This window comes from Schistocerca piceifrons, chromosome 3, assembly GCF_021461385.2.
Source record: "Schistocerca piceifrons isolate TAMUIC-IGC-003096 chromosome 3, iqSchPice1.1, whole genome shotgun sequence".
Classification (NCBI taxonomy): domain Eukaryota; kingdom Metazoa; phylum Arthropoda; class Insecta; order Orthoptera; family Acrididae; genus Schistocerca; species Schistocerca piceifrons.
The window spans coordinates 290,162,710-290,182,481 of record NC_060140.1 but is presented as its reverse complement, the minus strand read 5'-3'; the positions used below and the strand labels follow the sequence as shown (position 1 = coordinate 290,182,481).

The window sequence follows — 19,772 nt, the reverse complement described above, 5'->3', positions numbered from 1 at the left end:
AGCTTTTGTTGTTCACTCACAGACTGTAAAGTATCAAATACAAGTTGTGATTGTACATCATAAGCACCTTCTTGGTACTGAATAACTTATTAGTCTCTTGTATTTGGGGATGGGATTTCTTGTGAGACAGAAAAACTATAATGGACCTCGAGATAGAAATATTAGTTCTAGATAGCAGTGGCAACATTATAAGGATGGATCTTGTAAAAATGCCGGAATCTGACAATAAATACTGCCATTTCAGTTAGACGTGTATGTATTTTGTCTCTCTTTTGTTGTATCTCAAGTCCGTACGCCTTCTGACACGTGACATAAAATGAGTACTGGTGACGTTGGTATTTCATCGTACGTAGTTGGGATTTAATGGTACCAATAAACAATTAATGGCAGAGTGAGTTTTACAAAATAAATCACAGGAACTTTTATAATGTCCCTATGTCATTTTAAACAGCCGTGACTAACCAGGTCACTGAAATATTAGTTTCCACTGAAGGCCAATTACGTGAAAATACTTAGCTTAAAATTCTCCTCTGCCTGAATTATTTAGATCCCGAAAATACGGTTCACGTACATTCTAAAGGTAGTGATCCTTCTCAGAAAAATTTGATATGAATATTGCAATCGCACTATTACCCAGTATAATTGAATATTTGATGCAGGAGACTGATGGTTGAGAATGTTCAGTTACCTAGAATTAATACGTTTGCAGTTGTAGCAATTCTTATGAAGTGTGTGTGTGTGTGTGTGTGTGTGTGTGTGTGTGTGTGTGTGTGTGTGTGTGTGTGTGTATGTATGTGTGTGTGTGGATAGGGTACTTCCTTGAACTATCAAGAGATACTAGGCAGTATGGAGAACCATCTCTATTGTTAGTATACATATTTTGTGTCATCTGCGTTCCTCTTCCATAATTTGAAGTACACCTACTCACTATCAGTTATCGAGCCTCTAATCCAGCATACGCAGCAATTTCAATACTGTGCAAACGATTGTATCCATTAACAGTAGACGTCTCACAGATCTGTGTTAACTTTGAAAAAAGTGGTTTTTTTTACTAATACTGAATTTTCACGTTTATTTGTGCACGTGGCGAAGATTTGTTGCATCATTTCACAGTTTTCTTATGATACCTTCTTTCTATACCTCCTATACCTCCACGTGGTTCGTGACTCATTTCAAAGTCACGGTAGGTTTTAACTATAAACTGCACGGTTTTCGGATAGTAAACTGATAGTTGTTCACTAGTTTCTATATTTTCGTATATCGGAGTTTAGCATCTGCAACATTTAACGGGTGCCGTCTGTAAAGAAATTTCCTGCCATTGCCATCTTATAAAATGTTCAATAGCAGCACATTTCCATGAACGAGCAATAGTGCGAACCTGTATAAATATCGTTACAAAAATCAAGAATAAACTTTTATCCGATATATCCATTGAAACTATTGTGAAAAACTTCATTGATTACTAAGCAGGAGGTTGATTTACGTATAAAACAGTGACGAATAACTTCATGAAGCAAAACATTAACGGAATGAAATGATTAAACACAGTTAAGGAATAATTTTGAAAAAACCCTTTATTCGGCCAATTATCATTTTTCAAATTGCGGAGTTAGAGAACAAAGTAAGTAGAAAACGAGCAATGTAAAATTTCTTCTCTTCTTCTTCTTCGGCGTTTCACCCTAGAAGTTACGGTACTGATTTTCAACGTCCAGAGGCTGCTTCCATTCCAGTCAACCGGTCTTAGATTTCGGAATGCCATTGCTTCATGTAAGCATTTTTTCCCATCTTGGCATCGATCTTCCTCTTCTTCTTCTTCCCCGCAGCTTCCAGTTCCAACTCTTCGTTGGCCATCTAAGGTTGTTTTCTATGTGTGTGCCCACACCACTAAAGGACACCATTCTCTGAAGTTTTTGTATTGAACGCGTTATCCCGACTTGCCTCCGTACTTCTTCATTTCAAATTCTGCCTTCCCGCGTTAATTTTAAACATCATCTTATATAGTCAATTTCCTCTGATCTATTTTTCTTGCTAAATTTTCCTTGTTTGAGGCAGCATCTCAACTCCATATGTTGTCGACCACACTGTGAAATTTTCTCTCATTAGTCTCCAACGAAATATTATTATAGCACAAAATCCCACTGAAGGTTTAGTAGCCCTCTACTCCATTTCTGTTCTGGAACTCTGTCCTTGCCAGATACACGGGAGTTTTATATTACTGTTGCCAAATATTGGTCGCTTCTGTACGATTTTATTTCTTCTTCCAAACCACAAAGTTTTCAGGTTCTCTCATCAGACTCTGTGTGACCTGAGGCGGTAGCCCCGGCGACCCTGGGGCCGCACCATCACTTTGTGGCCCAGTCTTTCCGCCCAGCAACGGCGGGAGCCGCGTCTGCGGCGAGCTGCAGGTGGCGCCTCCTCTACACTGGAAGCTCCACCGTCTGGGCCGGAGGGCACCACGGCGACCGTCCAGGTAGTGGTCGCATCGCTCACCTGCACAGGAAGCAAAAGTACTTACAGCTTCACTGTTCCTGTACATGAAATTTCATACAGGTGCGATTAGAAAGTGGTCTGGAAGAAGGGAATTCGGATCAACATTAACTGTACATGAGGATACTGTTTGATTTATGCTTCATATAATCGTATTACAAAAAGAGCGGAAGAACTGGCTTTGCATGAAAATATGAAAACTTCGCGTTATTAGACTCAGCTGATTAAACACCATTAAAGTCTCCAGATGTTTACAACTGACAGGTAATTTACATACATAGCATGCATTACCAAGCATTTAACTACGCTCAAAGGCCAGTGCCATTTAATTCCCCACATTAAATAGTGCTGAAATCTTCCTGCATTTCCTTGCAACAATCCAGAGAGGCTGTTCCGCAGTGGAGAACAGAGTCCTTAACGGAAATGTTTAGCTGCGACTATCTGATTTAATCGGTATGATTGGTGTTGGGGATATTAACGTGCTGTCAGGGTTTCTTGCTGCCCGGCGTAGGTTTCAGTTTAGTTTCTCATCAGTCACCTACTTAAGAAGGTACTCTCACTATGATCGCAACGTCCTTTTTGGTGAAAAATGGTGGTACACTGTCGAAAGCGTTTCACCTAGGAGACGAAAATTACTAGTTCCCAGTTTCTATTGTTTTCTAGATGTCGTATGCGGAAAGCGAGAGGTCTGTCTCAAACGAGTAGTGTACCTTAAACCCGTGGTGTTTCTACGATAGAATGAGGAATGCAGTTTCACTCCTGTAAACTTTTGTCTCTTTTAATTTGAATTCGTTACATTCTATGGGACACTGTGAGCGAGAACTATTAAGATACCTAAAAAGTTATTTCAAAATCAACTTCTATTTGAAACTTTAAATGCCGAAAATCCAGATAAAAGTAAAAACAGTAAGTTTGAGATAACAATTGTAATAAATAATACATTGCACTGCAAGTCTCTAACCCACTGCAGGGAACTTGCAATGTATGCAGCGGAACACGCTTGGGACCTATCGAAACTTGCAGCGACTCGTTTCAGGTACTCTCCTCAGACTCTGTGCGACGTGTGTGAGACCGATGTCTGAGGGTGGCACAGGCTTGACCAGCTACATCACGACCACCTAGTGGGCATCACGTCTAGGAGCTCCCTAGCAAGATACAGTACACAATGTGGAGCTGCACAAGGGTGAGTGCTACCCTGCTGCAAAGTTTGTTTCATGGATGTATACTTCGAAACAGGAAATATTTGGTTGTTGCTGTTTACAATAATATTTCGCGTTACATTAATATTTTTATATTTAGAAAGTTTAATTTCTTAGTCCCTGTTCCCCTTTATGCAATAGTAAGCACGTTCAGAAATAAAGAAATCGTGAAAACCCACTTTTTTACGTTTGCATTTTATCCTAAGGAAAATCTCACTTTCCTAATCATCTGTTCCCTTTGTTACATTATAATTTTGTGTCAACTTGATTGTCATGACAGTGACGTTACCTGCAATTCAGTGACTCCTTTTTCAAGCTCTTACTGCTAACGTGATCTGCAGGCGCTATGTTCCTTTATGTGGTCGTGTCCCAGGCTAGAGGCATTCCGAATAAGTATGAAATAGACGAACGGCTGACTCCACAATACGCACAATCTTAGATCTGGAATCTGATTGCCCTTACTATTCAAGTAGTTTCATCCCTGTTGTAATTCCTGCTAATCACGATGTTGCCTTACCTTTCCAGTCTCAGGCCCCTCCTGCTGCGAGTCCTGTAGCCCAGGACGCTCATAAACACTGACGTACGCAGCATCAGCTGACATCAGCGTCTTCTGCGGCTCGCGAGTCCTCGGAGAAACACCTCCCTTTTGACCTGGCGCCCAACGGAGCTGCAGTCGCACCACGTTGTAGTCCTGTGGAAGTTTCGTTTCGTTGTCATATTATCATTCATTGACTTTTTATTTTATTTTATTCCCCATATTTGACCATAACCTAAAACATTCAGTTTTACGGGAAAGGCTCATTTTAGTGTATTATTATGTTACTAGATAGTAATATAATTATCTTAATCTGTTTCATAAAAGCCTTGGGTATATTTATGAACACCATTGGAGGGTTTTCATGAATATCAGGAGGTAATACGTTCAATATATTACCTTTCCGGTCGACCTAAGTTAAACTCAAAATTTTTGTAATGAGCCAAGTGTTTAAACCGTGCTGCTGGTAAATTACATACGTATCAGGGCATTATGCTGTACTGACAGCTTTATGTTTCATTGCCGGCAAGAGTACCTCAATACGTAAACTACTGGGTGATCAAAAAGTCAGTATAAATTTGAAAACTTCATAAACCACGGAATAATGTAGATAGAGAGAAAAAAAATTGACACACATGCTTGGAATGGCATGGGGTTTATTGAACCAAAATAAAAGAAGTATTGCTAGACGCGTGAAAGATCTCTTGCGCGCGTTGTTCGGAGATGATCGCGTGCTCAGCCGCCACTTTCGTCATGCTTGGCCTCCCAGGTCCCCAGACATCAGTCCGTACGATTATTGGCTTTGGGGTTACCTGAAGTCGCAAATGCATCGTGATCGACGGACATCTCTAGGGATGCTGAAAGTCAACATCCGACGCCAATGCCTCACCATAACTCCGGACATGCTTTACAGTACTGTTCACAACATTATTCCTCGACTACAGCTATTGTTGAGGAATGATGGTGGACATATTGAGCATTTCCTGTAAAGAAGATCATCTTTGCTTTCTCTTACTTTGTTATGCTAATTATTGCTATTCCGATCAGATGAAGCTCAATCTGTCTGACATTTTTGAACGATTGTATTTTTTTGGTTCGAACAAAACCCCATGTCATTCCAAGCATGTGTGTCAATTTGTACCTCTCTATCTACATTATTCCGTGATTTATTCAGTTTTCAAATTTATACTGACTTTTTGATCACAAATCACTCCTTGCCAACATGAAGTAGTACATAGCCAGTGCACTGTTCCGATAATGTTAGCTTTGGACTGAATGTTGGTATCACTCTACGGTCAGATTCCATCATCTCCATTTACGTGTCGGTTCTTAGTGAGGTAACGGAAACACAAATAATGAATTTGACGATTTTCAGCCTAGGGTGGACACGGAGCTCAGAGGCATGACGACATCGGTGGTCACACGATAACATGCAGCTATCCAGAGCCCACCAATCAAGCAGACGTCTAAGTCTGACCGCATGAAAACGAGTCGATGGACTTTCCCAAACCGATCAATGTTTTCTACAAATGATTGGTATGTATGCTGTCCACACAGCTAATGATTACAAAAACTGTAATTTGGATTTGCTACTCTAACGCGCTCCAAGACCCTACTCCAGTAGGACACTGTTGGGACGACGGATGTCGTCAGCAGTTTGCTAGACGATTTATCATTTATCCGGCAACAGTCGGCATAAATTAATAAATGATTAATTGTTTGCCGATAAAGGTCCTGAACAGCAAGGTTACAATTCCCGTGTTCGTCGTATACAACATCTGGATTTAATGACCTCAGACAGGAATCTGAAGTGTAAAAGTATGAGGGAATGGCGAAATCTAGCTTAGGAGAGCAATGCTGATGCCAGAGATGAGAAACAATCGTGTGTGGGAGATAAATGTACGGGTCGGACCTGTCTACAGGGAGGACATCAGTCAAGGATTCCCCTGGGGTCATGTGTGGCGAGCGCCTCTTCCATCAAATCCGATGACCCTCCGAGCCAACACAGTGGTATGACGGTAACCCTATAAAAATTCATTAGACTCTGATAGGGAAGAAATCCCAAAACCTCTCACAAGCTGGTGGCTCGTTTGCAGCTATCAGTAACTGTAACAAATTTGGAAAATGCATCACGTTTCACGATAATCTGCAATGTAACATAGTGGATAGAGACTCTTGTACATAGAATCTGAATGTCCCTAAGCGTGAATGTTACGCTCTTTCTACTCGTCGGCTTTGCTCACCTGTGGGCTGAACTCTACAGGGTCAGCGTCCTCATCGCAGACCTCGATGACACGAAGATCTTCGGTCTCTGTCTCCCGTCCACAAGGGAGACAGAAAAAGGCGAGGGCTCTGCGGAACATCTGCGAAGATAAAAAATTACATCAATTGTTGCCCTCAACTCACACGTCACTCGAACAGAACTGCAGCGGCTCAGATACGGAGTGCTAGGCAATCGCAATATTGGGGATGGGTATGGCGACTGCATTCTACGAGAACTTCCACGCGTCATCAACATTTTTCCCCGACATGTGAAAACTCGACAATTTATCATCATGTACGGTTTTAGCCAACTTTAAGTTGGCTCAGAAATACCCTGTTTTGATCTTCGACGAAAATAGTAGCGTTCATTAACAAAACAATTTAAGATGGAAATTAATACTTCAGGCTGAGTCGAAAGTAGATTGGAAAGTCAAACGATTTTCAAATTATTATTTTAATACAGTATATGAAGAGTGACTGTTTCTACTGTTTGTTCAGAAATAATTTACGAAAGATGTATGTACCGAGAAACTCAGTGGAACGTAGAAGACTATCCCTATGAAACTATTTCCCGAAGTAGATGTTCTCCACGCTAACCGATGTCACAACGTCCACGAACAGGTTATCGTTATTCATTAGGAAAACGATGAGATTCGTACAGTTCGACTTGTTAATGTAGAGCAACTTCCACAGCAACTGCACTACAGTCTATTTTCCCGTAAATGAACCTAAACGAAATCCGAGACTTGTTCTGCGACTGTATCTAATTTCTGGTTATTCAGCAATGTCTTCTTACTGAGTTAGAACCACCTTGTAGAGTATTTCTTGTGTTGTCAACGAGAAAGCCCAACGTGTGGCTTGCTACACTTCTCGAGACACTTGCATTTCGTTACTTTTGAGTCGATTTTAAAACAGATACGGCTGACTTACTATCATTACTATAGGTGTGATGTTCAACCTATCTTCCCCTACTGCTGTTAAGTGGTTTTTCGATTTGGCTACAGTCCAAAGAAAGCTCTAGGAAGTTATTACCGCCAATGGAAATATTTTTAACTGTTAATCAAGGTTGCTTGGATTTAATTGGGGTCCGAAACTTCCAAAGTGAACGTTCTGCTTTGTGTCCTTTTTCTTGACCTTATCCCATCATATCAAAAGCATCAGAATATGCTGTAAAGTGAGTACGATTCGTTATGAATAGGTAATTAGGGCGGAGAGTGAGTTGCTGTGAACAGTTCAGTGACGTGTGTTCTCATCATAATTCATAGAATCTACACCAAACCAACACCGACAACAGCGGTTCAGGCATACATGCTGACATCCCAAGTAGTAGGTGAAAAGGTAGAGAAAAACATATATACTGAATGTGTAATTCAGTAAGTCATATGAGATGAAAATGTAATACTCAGGGTGGACTGGAATGCGTTTGTAAGGGAAGGACTAGAAGAAAGGGATACGTGAGAAAATGGGGTTGGTCGTTGTAATGAGAGATGAAAGAGAGTAATTGTGTTTTGCAGTAAATTTCAGCTAGTATAAGCGAATATCCTATTGAAGAGTCACAAGAGGAAGAGGTACACTTGGAAAAGGCCGGGAGATATAGGAAGATTTTGGTTTGATTACATCATGTTCAGGCAGACATTCCGGTACTAGATATTGAATTACAAGGCGCAACACAGAAGCACATATAGACTCAGATCACAATTTAGTAATGATGAAGACTAGGCTGAAGTTTAAGGGACTTATCAGGAAGAATCAATGCGCAAACAAGTGGAATACAGAAGTACTACGGAATGAAGAAATACGCTTGAAGTTCTCTGAGGCTGTAGATACTGTGATAATGAACATTTCGGTGGGCAGATCAGTTGAAGAGTAGTGGACCTACAAAAGGGCAATCACAGAAAGTGGAGACAAAAACGAAGGTACAAGGATGGCAACTGTGAAGAAAACATGGGTAACGGGAGAAATACTTCAGTCGATTGACGAGAGAAGGAAGTACAAAAAAGTTGAGAGAAATTCAGGGATACAGAAAAACAAGTCACTTCGGAATGAGATAAACAGGAAGTGCAGGGAAGCTAAGGCTATATGGTTACATGAATAATGTGAAGAAATAAGAAAAAGAAATGCCTGTCGGAAGGACCGATTCAGCACATATTAAAGTGAAGATAACGTACAGTGAAATTAAAAGTAAGGGCGGAAACATTAATAGTGCAAAGGGAAATCCACTGTAAAATGCATAGGAGAGTGAGGATTGGTCGAAAGAGGACACTCAGGGCCTCTATGACGGGTGAACTAGTCTGATGACACGATAGGGAAGAGATAAGAGATGCAGCATTAGAACTTAGAACAGCTCTGGAAGGCTTTAAATGAAGTAAGGCAGAAGGGATAGATAAAGTTCAGTTGGAAATTCTAAAATCATTCGGGGAAGTGGCAACAAAACATTTATTCACGCTGGAGTGTCCTATTTTGGAGTACTGCTGCGCAGTTTGGGATTATTACAAGATGGATTAAAGGAGTACCTTGAGAAAGTTCAAAGAAGAGCAGCACGTTTTGTATTACTGCGAAATAGGAGAGACACTATCAGACACATGATATAGGATTTGGGGTGGTCACCACTAAAACAATGGCGTTTTTCGTTGCGGCGGAAACTTCTCACGAAATTTCAATCACCAGCTTTCTCCTCCGGATGCGAAAATATTTTTTTGAACCGATTGTCATAATAAAGTAACGGAAATCAGAGTTTGCACTGAAAGATATAGGTGTTCGTTTTCTCCTCGCGGAGTTCGAGATTAAAATAATGGAAAATTATTATGAAGGTGGTTCGATGACCCCTCTGCCGGACACTTAAGTGTGATTTACAGGATATCCATTTTAACGAAATCGTCGAAATGAATGGAATTGATTTGAAATTTCGTTAAAGAAGAATAATAAATTTCATCTTTTGCTTTTAAGTTAATTTTCTTTCGTGCGAACTTTGTTGTAGAACCACTCTCTTATTTTCGTGTGGTAATAAAAATTTTTACTTTCTTAAGAATTACATACATTTAAAGAAAAAATAATATTTACGTGGACTCATATGAACTGGTTAAGAATATTAGGTTGAGAATTGAGTCCTTTAAATCATTCGGCCTTGGCATACACTTTCCAGATGCAGTGGGTTTTTTGTTAAATATTTTTACTGAATTTTATCCCGGCACTAGCCATAGAACACAAGATTACCTCTATTAGCAGAAAATGTTTTAATTATTGCCAAGCCGACATTTATCACTGATCAAACCTACTTCATTACACATTTAAGATATTTTGAAAGAACCAAACTGTTTAAATTTCAATGTTAACTAACATTAACTATCCGCCTACGAATGCACAAACGTATAATTAATTCAAATTTTATCAGCCACAGGATCTCTGAAAAAGAAGAACAATTTCTTAATTCACTATTGATTTTTATGCATCTGTTCCCGATTTACGGGTTTGATAATTTTTTTTAAATATGCCGCCGCTGCTATTGTTGGTCGCGGCACAGCCCAGCAACACCGCTAAAAAATGCTGAAAAATTCTTAAAGAAATTTTATAGATGACGTGGGCATGCTAATTTACATAAATAATTCACACATTTGATAAATTCTGATATATTTAGATCAAACAGTAGTACAACTCACATTAATTCGTAACGCATCGTCTAATGGCGGCTAAGTCCAGACAGAGACAAAAGAAGTCTACACATTCGTAAAAAACTCTTTCACAGTGTCCTACCGCAATGACTTATGAACAGAGAAGACCAAAGAATTCATAATGCATTGTGCTTAAATAGTATTGCTGACTATTAACATTTCTTTGCAAATTGACGATATTATTCTCTTCTGGCAACATTTTATATCTCTGCTATCGCAAATACTGACACATTTTACAATCACATAATAAATACAGAAAAATTCCTATCCTAAATACAGAGAAATATTACAAAAAAAAAATATAAGGAGAATAACAAATGTCTTTTACACCACATTCAGTAATATTTTTGTTCAATAATTACGATATATACAACTTGCCCAGAGCGGCGTATATGGTACAAATAAACTCTTGTTCTTTAATAACATGAGTTTGCCAGGGAACGTTACATTGCCCCCTGGCAGCATTTGGCAAAGAGTTTTTACACTTTGACACAATGGTGCCAGTAACGTTCTTTACACTTGTATATTTTACGGAATGGCTCTTTTATTTAGTCCCAGGGTTATATAAGTTCATGGCTCCTCCATTTGGGCGTAGGCAAACAGGAAACCTGGGCAAAACTGTGCCGGAGCCCAGCCATCCCAGTTGGTTCATGGTCAATACTGTCTCTTTAGCAGTTATTCATTTGCATTAAATTATCAGTTCGTCACAAACGGTTACACAATTACACAATATCACAGTCACATACAGTTCAACGGAAGTTTTTGTGTGTGACACTATTATTCTTGTGATACACTACAAGGTCACTTGTCCTAGGATATATCACTTACGAACATACATAGTAAATGTTCAATGTTTATCGAAATGAAGTCATTGACATGTTATTCAGTTTATGTGAACATTTCAAAAAAAGTCAATAATGCTGTATTTGGTGAGCGGTGCGGAGTGATTGTTGAGCGGCGCTCGGCGCGGCGCGCTGACTCCGTGTAGGTCACCGCCCCCGGCGTTGACAGCTACGGCGCGGAGGGGCGTGGCTGTCTGTCTGGTCTGCTACGGGCTGCTGCGGCCGCTGCATAGCTGATGTAGCCGGATGCGCGTTGGATATCAGCTCGCCCGTGCGACGTCTTCTTGCAGTGCTCCAGGAAACATGCAACAAGTTCACAAACAGTGTACTATCCTTATAGGCATTTTTCCTGCTGTGGGAAAGAACGCACACCGTTAGTGGCAGTTATTACTCAGTAGGCCTTCACTAGTCTGGTTTGCACAATGTTTCGTTGCCACAGTAACACGTTTTATGGGCACACAATATTTTTCACCATGTCATGACTTGTCATTAGTCACACGCAAGTTTTCACCTTAGGACAAAATGTATCTTCGTAGTCAATGCGCTTTCCTAGCGTCCCTTGACACACAAAGAGTTAAAGTTTGACACTAATTTGGTCCACCGTCCGTTATCGGTTCACTGTTCGTGTCATGCTAGTTCCTTGTCCACTTGCACACACGGCGATGATACAGTTTTTTATTACTTATACTCAACTACTCCGTGACGTATTGCTGCAGGTTTAACAGTCACTGTCTGTCTCTGCCGCACAATACTGCACTTTTGTTAAAGTTCCTTTATTTTTATTTACAATGTCCGCTGCGCAATTCCTTTTTTTGTAATAGCACATTCGTAACTCTTTACCAAGGTGTGATATTTGCGTACATGGTAACAAATATTCAAAATTCGGTATTAGTTTGCCCAAAAGTCATCTATATTCGTGTTCGAGTAGATTTTATTTGTGCATTCCAGCCGGATTCAGGCATATTGTTCAATAACTCCTTTGAACTCATGTCACACTTTACTATCAACGTCCTACGTAACTACAGTGTAGTCTCTGTAGGCAAAAATTGACTTGAACTGTATCTGGCTAGCTCTTTTTCACTGTTTGAATCTGCACATGCTTCAATTGAAGCTTTTTTGTGCGTAACTTTGCACTACTTAATTTTGCAACAAGTTTGCCTCCCGTGGTGCCCTCGGGTCACTACTGGGTGCATTATTCTCTCTGATAACATTGGTTAGATAATAAAGTTCTCAGGGTCTCATATTATTGATATTATTCTGGGTTCGAGTCTGTCAATCTGACAGCTACATATATATACATACATACACATAATAGAAAAGATTGTGCCAAGAAATATTTCAAATTTGGGCACATAGAAAATTATGTATTACACTAACTAATCATTACTAAAATGTTCTTTTTGATTGAACTCTGTCACAGCTTAACACTACAAATAATTGCACTAATCAGATTATCTGTGCAAACATTTAGAGCATGTTCTAGATAACACAAATTAAAAGAGTACATAACACAAATATCCATACACATGAGAAAGTCAATCATATTCTTATAACTAAACACTTCTACATTAGTACATTATCTCTAAAGATCACACATCATTAATGTTCATTATTTACAAACGAATGGTGTCCACATATGACTATTAGTCTTTTACTGTAGGAATGCTTTTACATCCTTACGCGGATACAGTCCCCGTACTCTCCCTGAGTGGGGATCTGCTAAGAGATAGCTACACTCATGTGGCACACTTACTACTCTAAAAGGTCCATTGTACACCAATTGCCACTTGCTATTCTGTTTCAAGGATGCCGAGGACTTAGGATGATTGCGTAAGAGTACCAAGTCCCCAACACTAAATTTTTGGTTATTCGTCACATGTCGATTATATTTTTCTTTCCTTTTCTGAGCGCACCTGGTAAGGTTGCACCCTGCTTTTCTTATCTTCTCTTCCTTAGGCTCAGGAATGACTGGGACCTTAGGCAAAGGTGCCAGCCACTCATTCAAAACTCTATTATTATTCATTATAATCTCGTTTGGTGGATACCCCGTAGAAGCATGTGGGGTTGCGTTGTGAACTTCTACAAACTTAGGTATCAGATCTGGCCATCTTGTGTGTTTATATGCAATGTATAACCTGAAAAATTTATTTAACTCTCCAAATGTTCTCTCTACTAAACTTGCTTGTGGGTGAAAACGGGAAATTAGTATATGCTTTATATCTTGTTCATGTAAATAGTTTTTCCAGATATGGCCTGTAAAATAGGAAGCATTATCCGATATTATCGCTTCAGGCTTACCCACTTGTGTAAAATATTCCTTCCCTAACCATTTAACTATTCCACGAGCAGTGGCTGATTTAAGGCAGTATATTTTTAAATATTTAGAGAAAAGGTCATACACCGCTAAAATGTACTTCAATCCACCCCTGGCTCGTGGGTAGGGTCCTGCTATGTCTATAGATACTAACTGAAGTGGTCGATGAGGCACTATAGGATGCAGTTCAAACCTTGTGGACTTATTTTGAAACTTAGCTTTTTGGCACAGAGGACAAGTCCTGATAATGGTGCGAGTCTGCTGGCTTATCCCCTTAAAATAACAGAATTTGGACAAAATCCTTATTGTCTTGCCTATCCCAGCGTGACCCCATGCTAAATGCGTGTGCCACACTACAGCTGGGATAGCCTGTTGTGGTATACACACGACTCCATGGTCATTTGACACACCTGTTTTATAATACAGAATATTATCTACTATTTTGAAATTCTGAACACTTTTAAGATTGGTTCCTTCTTTAATTTTACTAATGATATCTCGCCAGATCGGATCAGTTTCCTGCAATATAGACATATTTTTACACATATGTAAAAAGTCCCTCCTATGTACCTTATCTTGTACTAATAGTATTCGATATTCCTCCGATTGTTCCAAAATATTTGACATTGAGGATTGCCCTAGTGGAAGCCTCGACAAGGCGTCTGCTACAACATTATCTTGTCCTTTTAGGTACATGATTTTAATTTTATATTCCTGTAATGCTAACCTCCATCTTAGCAAGCGGGTATGGTATAATTTGCAAGTCATTAAATAGCTCAGAGCCTGGTGGTCACTGAATACTTTGACTTCTTTAGCATAGATGTAATAGTTAAATTTCTTTACCGCCCAAACCACTGCAAGAGCCTCTAATTCGGTAGCGGAATATGCCCTCTCGCAGCTGTTTAGTGTGCGGCTGGCAAATCCGATTACATTGATTGTTGTGGGGTCGTTGCTCCTGTCCCACTGAAATAAACACGCGCCCAGACCGTATGAACACGAATCTGTCGCTATACAAAAATCTTTTGTCATGTCTGGGTGTCGCAGTATGTTTGCGTTCACCAAGGCATTTTTGATAGCGTCAAATGCGCGTTGACATTCTTCTGTCCACACCCAGTGCGCATTTTTACGCAACAGGCTCAATAAAGATTCGTTATTTATTAACTGGTTGGGAACAAACCGTCTAAAAAAAGATGCTAGACCTATAAATGCTTTGAGCTGTTTCTTAGTTCTCGGACTAGGAAACCCACGAATTACATCAAGTTTTTTGCTGTCAGGCTTGATGCCTTGTGGTGTTATTATGTGACCTAGAAATTTAATCTGATTACGTCCAAATTTGGATTTATCAAGATTCGCTGTTACTCCCGCTTGCTTAAACCTTTCTAAGACTTTACTCAGTAGTTCTACGTGCTCCTCCCAGGTGGCAGTGGCAATCACTAGATCGTCTACATACACTGTTACCCTTTGCAGCAAATCCGGACCTAAAACCGCGTCGAGGGCTGTTATGAAAACTCCTGCACTTACGTTTAAGCCGAAAGGTAGTACCCTAAATTGGTAGCTCCTTCCCCCAAATATAAATGCAGTATATTTCCTCGACTCGGGTGTGAGCAGGATTTGCCAGAAAGAACTTCTCATATCAATAGATGTCAAATATTGCACTCCATGAAATTTTTGAATTTATTCATCAAGATTTTCCGGATGAGTCCTAACAGGTACAATAATTTCATTTATGTCTCTCGCATCTAGTACTAACCGTACCTGTCCGTCTGCTTTTGCTACCGCCACCAAAGGACTACTATAAGGGGACAAAGACGGTTCTATTATTCCCCACTCGATCAGTTTTCTTATTTCTTTAGCTACTATTTCCTTCTTGGACCAAGGAATGGAGTATGAGGCTCGACAGTAAGTTTTGTGAGACTTTACCTCGATCTTGTACTGATATCCCTTAACAATTCCTGGTCGTTCAGAAAATACATCTGCATAATTAAATAATAACTGTACCAAATCCTGTTGTTGCATTGAATTTAAATTTTCGGACTGTGATACATTGTTCACAAGTGCGTCCACATTTGCTTTTAATTGATCACCTTGTACGTCAGGATAATAGAGATTCTGACCTAGACAATGATTGTCTAAATGTAGTATCCACTGATTCCTACACCTTATGTTAATAGCGTTACAATTAGGTACAGGTACCTCTTCAGATCTGAGCATGGACAATTCTATTCTCCTACCAGCATTCATCAAACTTAATTTTCCCCGAGAAAGGTCGATTATTGCGTCCCTTTCTCTCAAAAAATCTACCCCCAAAATGCAGGCTACTTTTAAACCCTTTACTACCAGGAATGAGCACGCTATGGCTTCATCCCCTATATACATCTCTACCCGCACTTGGAGTTTAATTATTTGTCGCTGAGCACTTATGGCTCCAGTGACTTTACAATTATTCACGGGAAAAGTCAGCATACGCCTTTCCTTCCCCAGTACTTTGAATAAGTCCATACTCATAACACTGACAGTAGCACCTGTATCTACGACCGCTTGCACATCAATATTGTTAATTTTGACCCCTATTATCGCTTGTATTTTGTCTTTGTGCTCCTTTATGCACGTGGATGGTTCAGTTATTAATTCATCTCCCATCTGTACCCCGTCATTATACCTAAGGATTCAGATGTTGTTCGGTGTTTTGTTCTGTGTCGGGCTGCTCTCACTCCAAACCTCAGCCGACGATGGAGAGCGTATCTCGGCTGCATCTAGTTTGTTGAATTATTGCTAGTGGATGGGCTTGGCTGCTCTGTGTCACTGACCTCCACTATGTGCACGTTGTGTTGCGTCGGCCGCCACGGTTGCGCAATTGGCGCATTTTGTGGTGGCGGTCGGTTATTGTCATATCTATCACTGTTTTGCCGGTCCGGACTGGGCCTCTGGTTCTGCGGCCAAGTTCGGTTTGCATCATTATAAGTATTAGTATTGCTCGGCCCCCTGGCATTTTTCCATCTACTATTGCTTGGTGGGCCTGTTTCATACCGGTCATCGAACCTCCTTTTCCGGTCATTATTCACCGGCGGACTATTGCCGTTCCGGTCTCTACCTCTATTTCCGTTTTGTGCATAATCTTGTCTCCTATTATTACCTCCGCCGTTTCCATTACTTGGTGGAGGCGTGTTATTTCTACCATTTCTATAACCATTTCCGTTACTTCTAGCCTGTTCAGTAGCTGCCTTAACGTCCTCCTGAATCAGGTCAATTGAGTCCAGAACAGACAAGAAATGTTCCATATCATTTTCAGGCACGTGTATAAGTTTTTCCTTTACATGTATCGGCAAGTGTGATTTCAAAAGTCTGATCAAATCCCGGGATGAAATCTGTTCGTCCCAGTAACGGGTCTTATTAATGTACTTCTCGAAATATTTTCGCAAATTGCCTAGTCGTGGAGAATACGGCTCTGGATTATATACCTCCTTCCGTAATCTCTCCTGGATACATGTTGACCAATATTTGGCCAAGAATGCTTTTTCAAATTGCTCATATGTATCGCAACTATCAGCTGCTTGGGTTGCCCATAATGCAGCATCTCGTATGTAAGACATAACGAACTGTATTTTCTGGGTATGACTCGAAACGCTAGGCAAAATGTTTCTAAATCCCTTGATAAACACTACAGGGTGAACAGATTTCTTCTCCGTTGTAAAGATCTGAAACTGTCGGTTCCTAATCAAGCTTTCTTCAATCACTACTTTGGAATGACATTTATTTGTTTCGCTTACATTGGTTGCCTGTTCTGTCTCGCAGTCGCAATTTTTTACTGCAGTATTTATATGCCTATCATTGTTGGACCTGGCTGGCGTGACATACGCCCGTGCCTCGTCATGCCGCAAGCTAAGCTCCATCTCGGCAAGACGACGGTGCACACTCTGCTGCCACAGCGGAATGTCCTTTTGCACTATCTTTTTTAGATCCTGCACATCCGCACTTGAGCCCACATCTCTGGCCTCAATTGCGGCGTGCACTTTCTGATCTATTTCTTTTATGACTTCATTTTCTACTTTGTGCACTTGTTCGATCACTTTGTTCTCAATTACTTGAGTTGTGTCAATTTCTAGTTGTTCGACCCTATTAGTCAGGACACTGATTTCCTCTACGATATTGGCGTTAGCCACTTGAACACTATCTACTCTTTCGCTTAATTCTTGCACCGTTTTGGGTATGGTTTCATATTTTTGTTTCAAGCTAACAATCTCACTTTGCATAACTTCTAAACCCCGGACTACAGGTCTAAAGGCAAGTGTTATACCATTTACAAACACTTCCGTCACTAATTTCTTTATGTTGACCCCATAACTAAATGATTTTGTTGTGATGTATGTCTGTTCGAATGGGATACGAACTCTGTTTTCTACAGCATCATCCACTACCGCCGATTTCTGAGTACCATCTCTCGTGCTCTACAGAGTGCTGTTCAGTTGTTCGCATATTGTGACCGACGTAAAACTGTCCACGCATACACTGACTTTTTTATATTCTTACCGTTCTGAGGGTTTAATAAAGACATTCAGTATTTATATGCCTATCATTGTTGGACCTGGCTGGCGTGACATACGCCCGTGCCTCGTCATGCCGCAAGCTAAGCTCCATCTCGGCAAGACGACGGTCCACACTCTGCTGCCACAGCGGAATGTCCTTTTGCACTATCTTTTTTAGATCCTGCACATCCGCACTTGAGCCCACATCTCTGGCCTCAATTGCGGCGTGCACTTTCTGATCTATTTCTTTTATGACTTCATTTTCTACTTTGTGCACTTGTTCGATCACTTTGTTCTCAATTACTTGAGTTGTGTCAATTTCTAGTTGTTCGACCCTATTAGTCAGGACACTGATTTCCTCTACGATATTGGCGTTAGCCACTTGAACACTATCTACTCTTTCGCTTAATTCTTGCACCGTTTTGGGTATGGTTTCATATTTTTGTTTCAAACTAACAATCTCACTTTGCATAACTTCTAAAGTTTGCATCAACTGCAAGTCCCTCTCATGCAGGCGTCGGTCACGCTCTGCTTGTTTAGCATCACGTTCTCTATCGCGCTCTGCTTGTTTGGCATCACGTTCTTTATCGCGCTCTGCTTGCATACATGCAAATTCAGCTACCAATCTCTGGTCACGCTCTGCTTGTTCAGCATCACGTTCTCTATCGCGCTCTGCTTGTTTAGCATCACGTTCTCTATCACGCTCTGCTTGCACACGTACAAATTCAGCTTGGAAATTGAGCATGCGCTCGAACATAAATAACTCTTAATGATTGCACTTCTGACACCTCACCACTCTCTGGTCCGTGTCCAGTGCTTGCGGATGGCACAGTATTTCCGCTATCAACTGAATCACTGGATGGCAATGGCAACATTTCTTGCCCTTCTGCCCCCAGATTTTCACATTGTACTTCCTGAACTACGTCACTAACATTACTTTGTGTCCCACTTTCCAACTCGGTATCACTACTTACTGACTGTTGCTCATTATCCATGTTGATATCTGACTACGCAATCTAACCATAGTAAACAAAAGAAATAAAATCTGAACTAAATATCCTAACACTCAGGTTTCACTGACATAACCACACAAGAAATGGACATTAACTAATACACACTTACTATATACGCAATCTAACCATAGTAAACAAAAGAAATAAAATCTGAACTAAATATCCTAACACTCAGGTTTCACTGACATAATCACACAAGAAATGGACATTAACTAATACACACTTACTATATACTACAATGACTAACTACCTAAATGTCCTGTTATTTTAAAACAAAGTACTAACAACAAGCACACCACTAATGATCCGACAACACTGCACTGAGGCTACTTTACTACCCACAGGACAACTACACTGTAGCTTTACCTTTTGGTGATCTATCTTGGGTGCAGCTGCCCCCTGATATTGTGGTAGGTAATTAATTTTTCGAAATATTGAGCTCTCTTCTTCAGCTTGCCTCTGGGTACATAGTTCTCATGCAAAAAATCATACACAGGTATTACCACACAATATTGGTTATGCAATACATACAATACATAGAAAAATTATTAAATGTTCTGCAACAAAGTTCGACTATATTAATTCCCTAGTTATCTCACGGGTATTTAGTGGCCACTGCATATTCGAGCCCCACGTTGGGCGCCAATTTAACGAAATCGTCGAAATGAATGGAATTGATTTGAAATTTCGTTAAAGAAGAATAATAAATTTTATCTTTTGCTTTTAAGTTAATTTTCTTTCGTGCGAACTTTGTTGTAGAACCACTCTCTTATTTTCGTGTGGTGATAAAAATTTTTACTTGCTTAAGAATTACGTACATTTAAAGAAAAAATAATATTTACGTGAACTCATATGAACTGGTTAAGAATATTAGGTTGAGAATTGAGTCCTTTAAATCTTTCGGCCTTGGCATACACTTTCCAGATGCA

The 19,772-nt window shown here is 40.1% G+C and overlaps 1 protein-coding gene across 1 annotated transcript; it reads right to left on the bottom strand.

The window, feature by feature from the left end:
* Positions 1-2,289: 2,289 nt before the first annotated feature.
* Positions 2,290-18,575, bottom strand: LOC124788603. Its single transcript, XM_047255873.1, has 5 exons — positions 17,908-18,575; positions 17,075-17,420; positions 6,465-6,584; positions 4,204-4,377; positions 2,290-2,490 (listed from the first exon to the last, which is right to left on the bottom strand). Exons 1-5 carry the CDS (start codon positions 18,573-18,575, stop codon positions 2,290-2,292), a joined length of 1,509 nt encoding a protein of 502 aa, XP_047111829.1.
* Between the last annotated feature and the right edge of the window lie 1,197 nt (positions 18,576-19,772).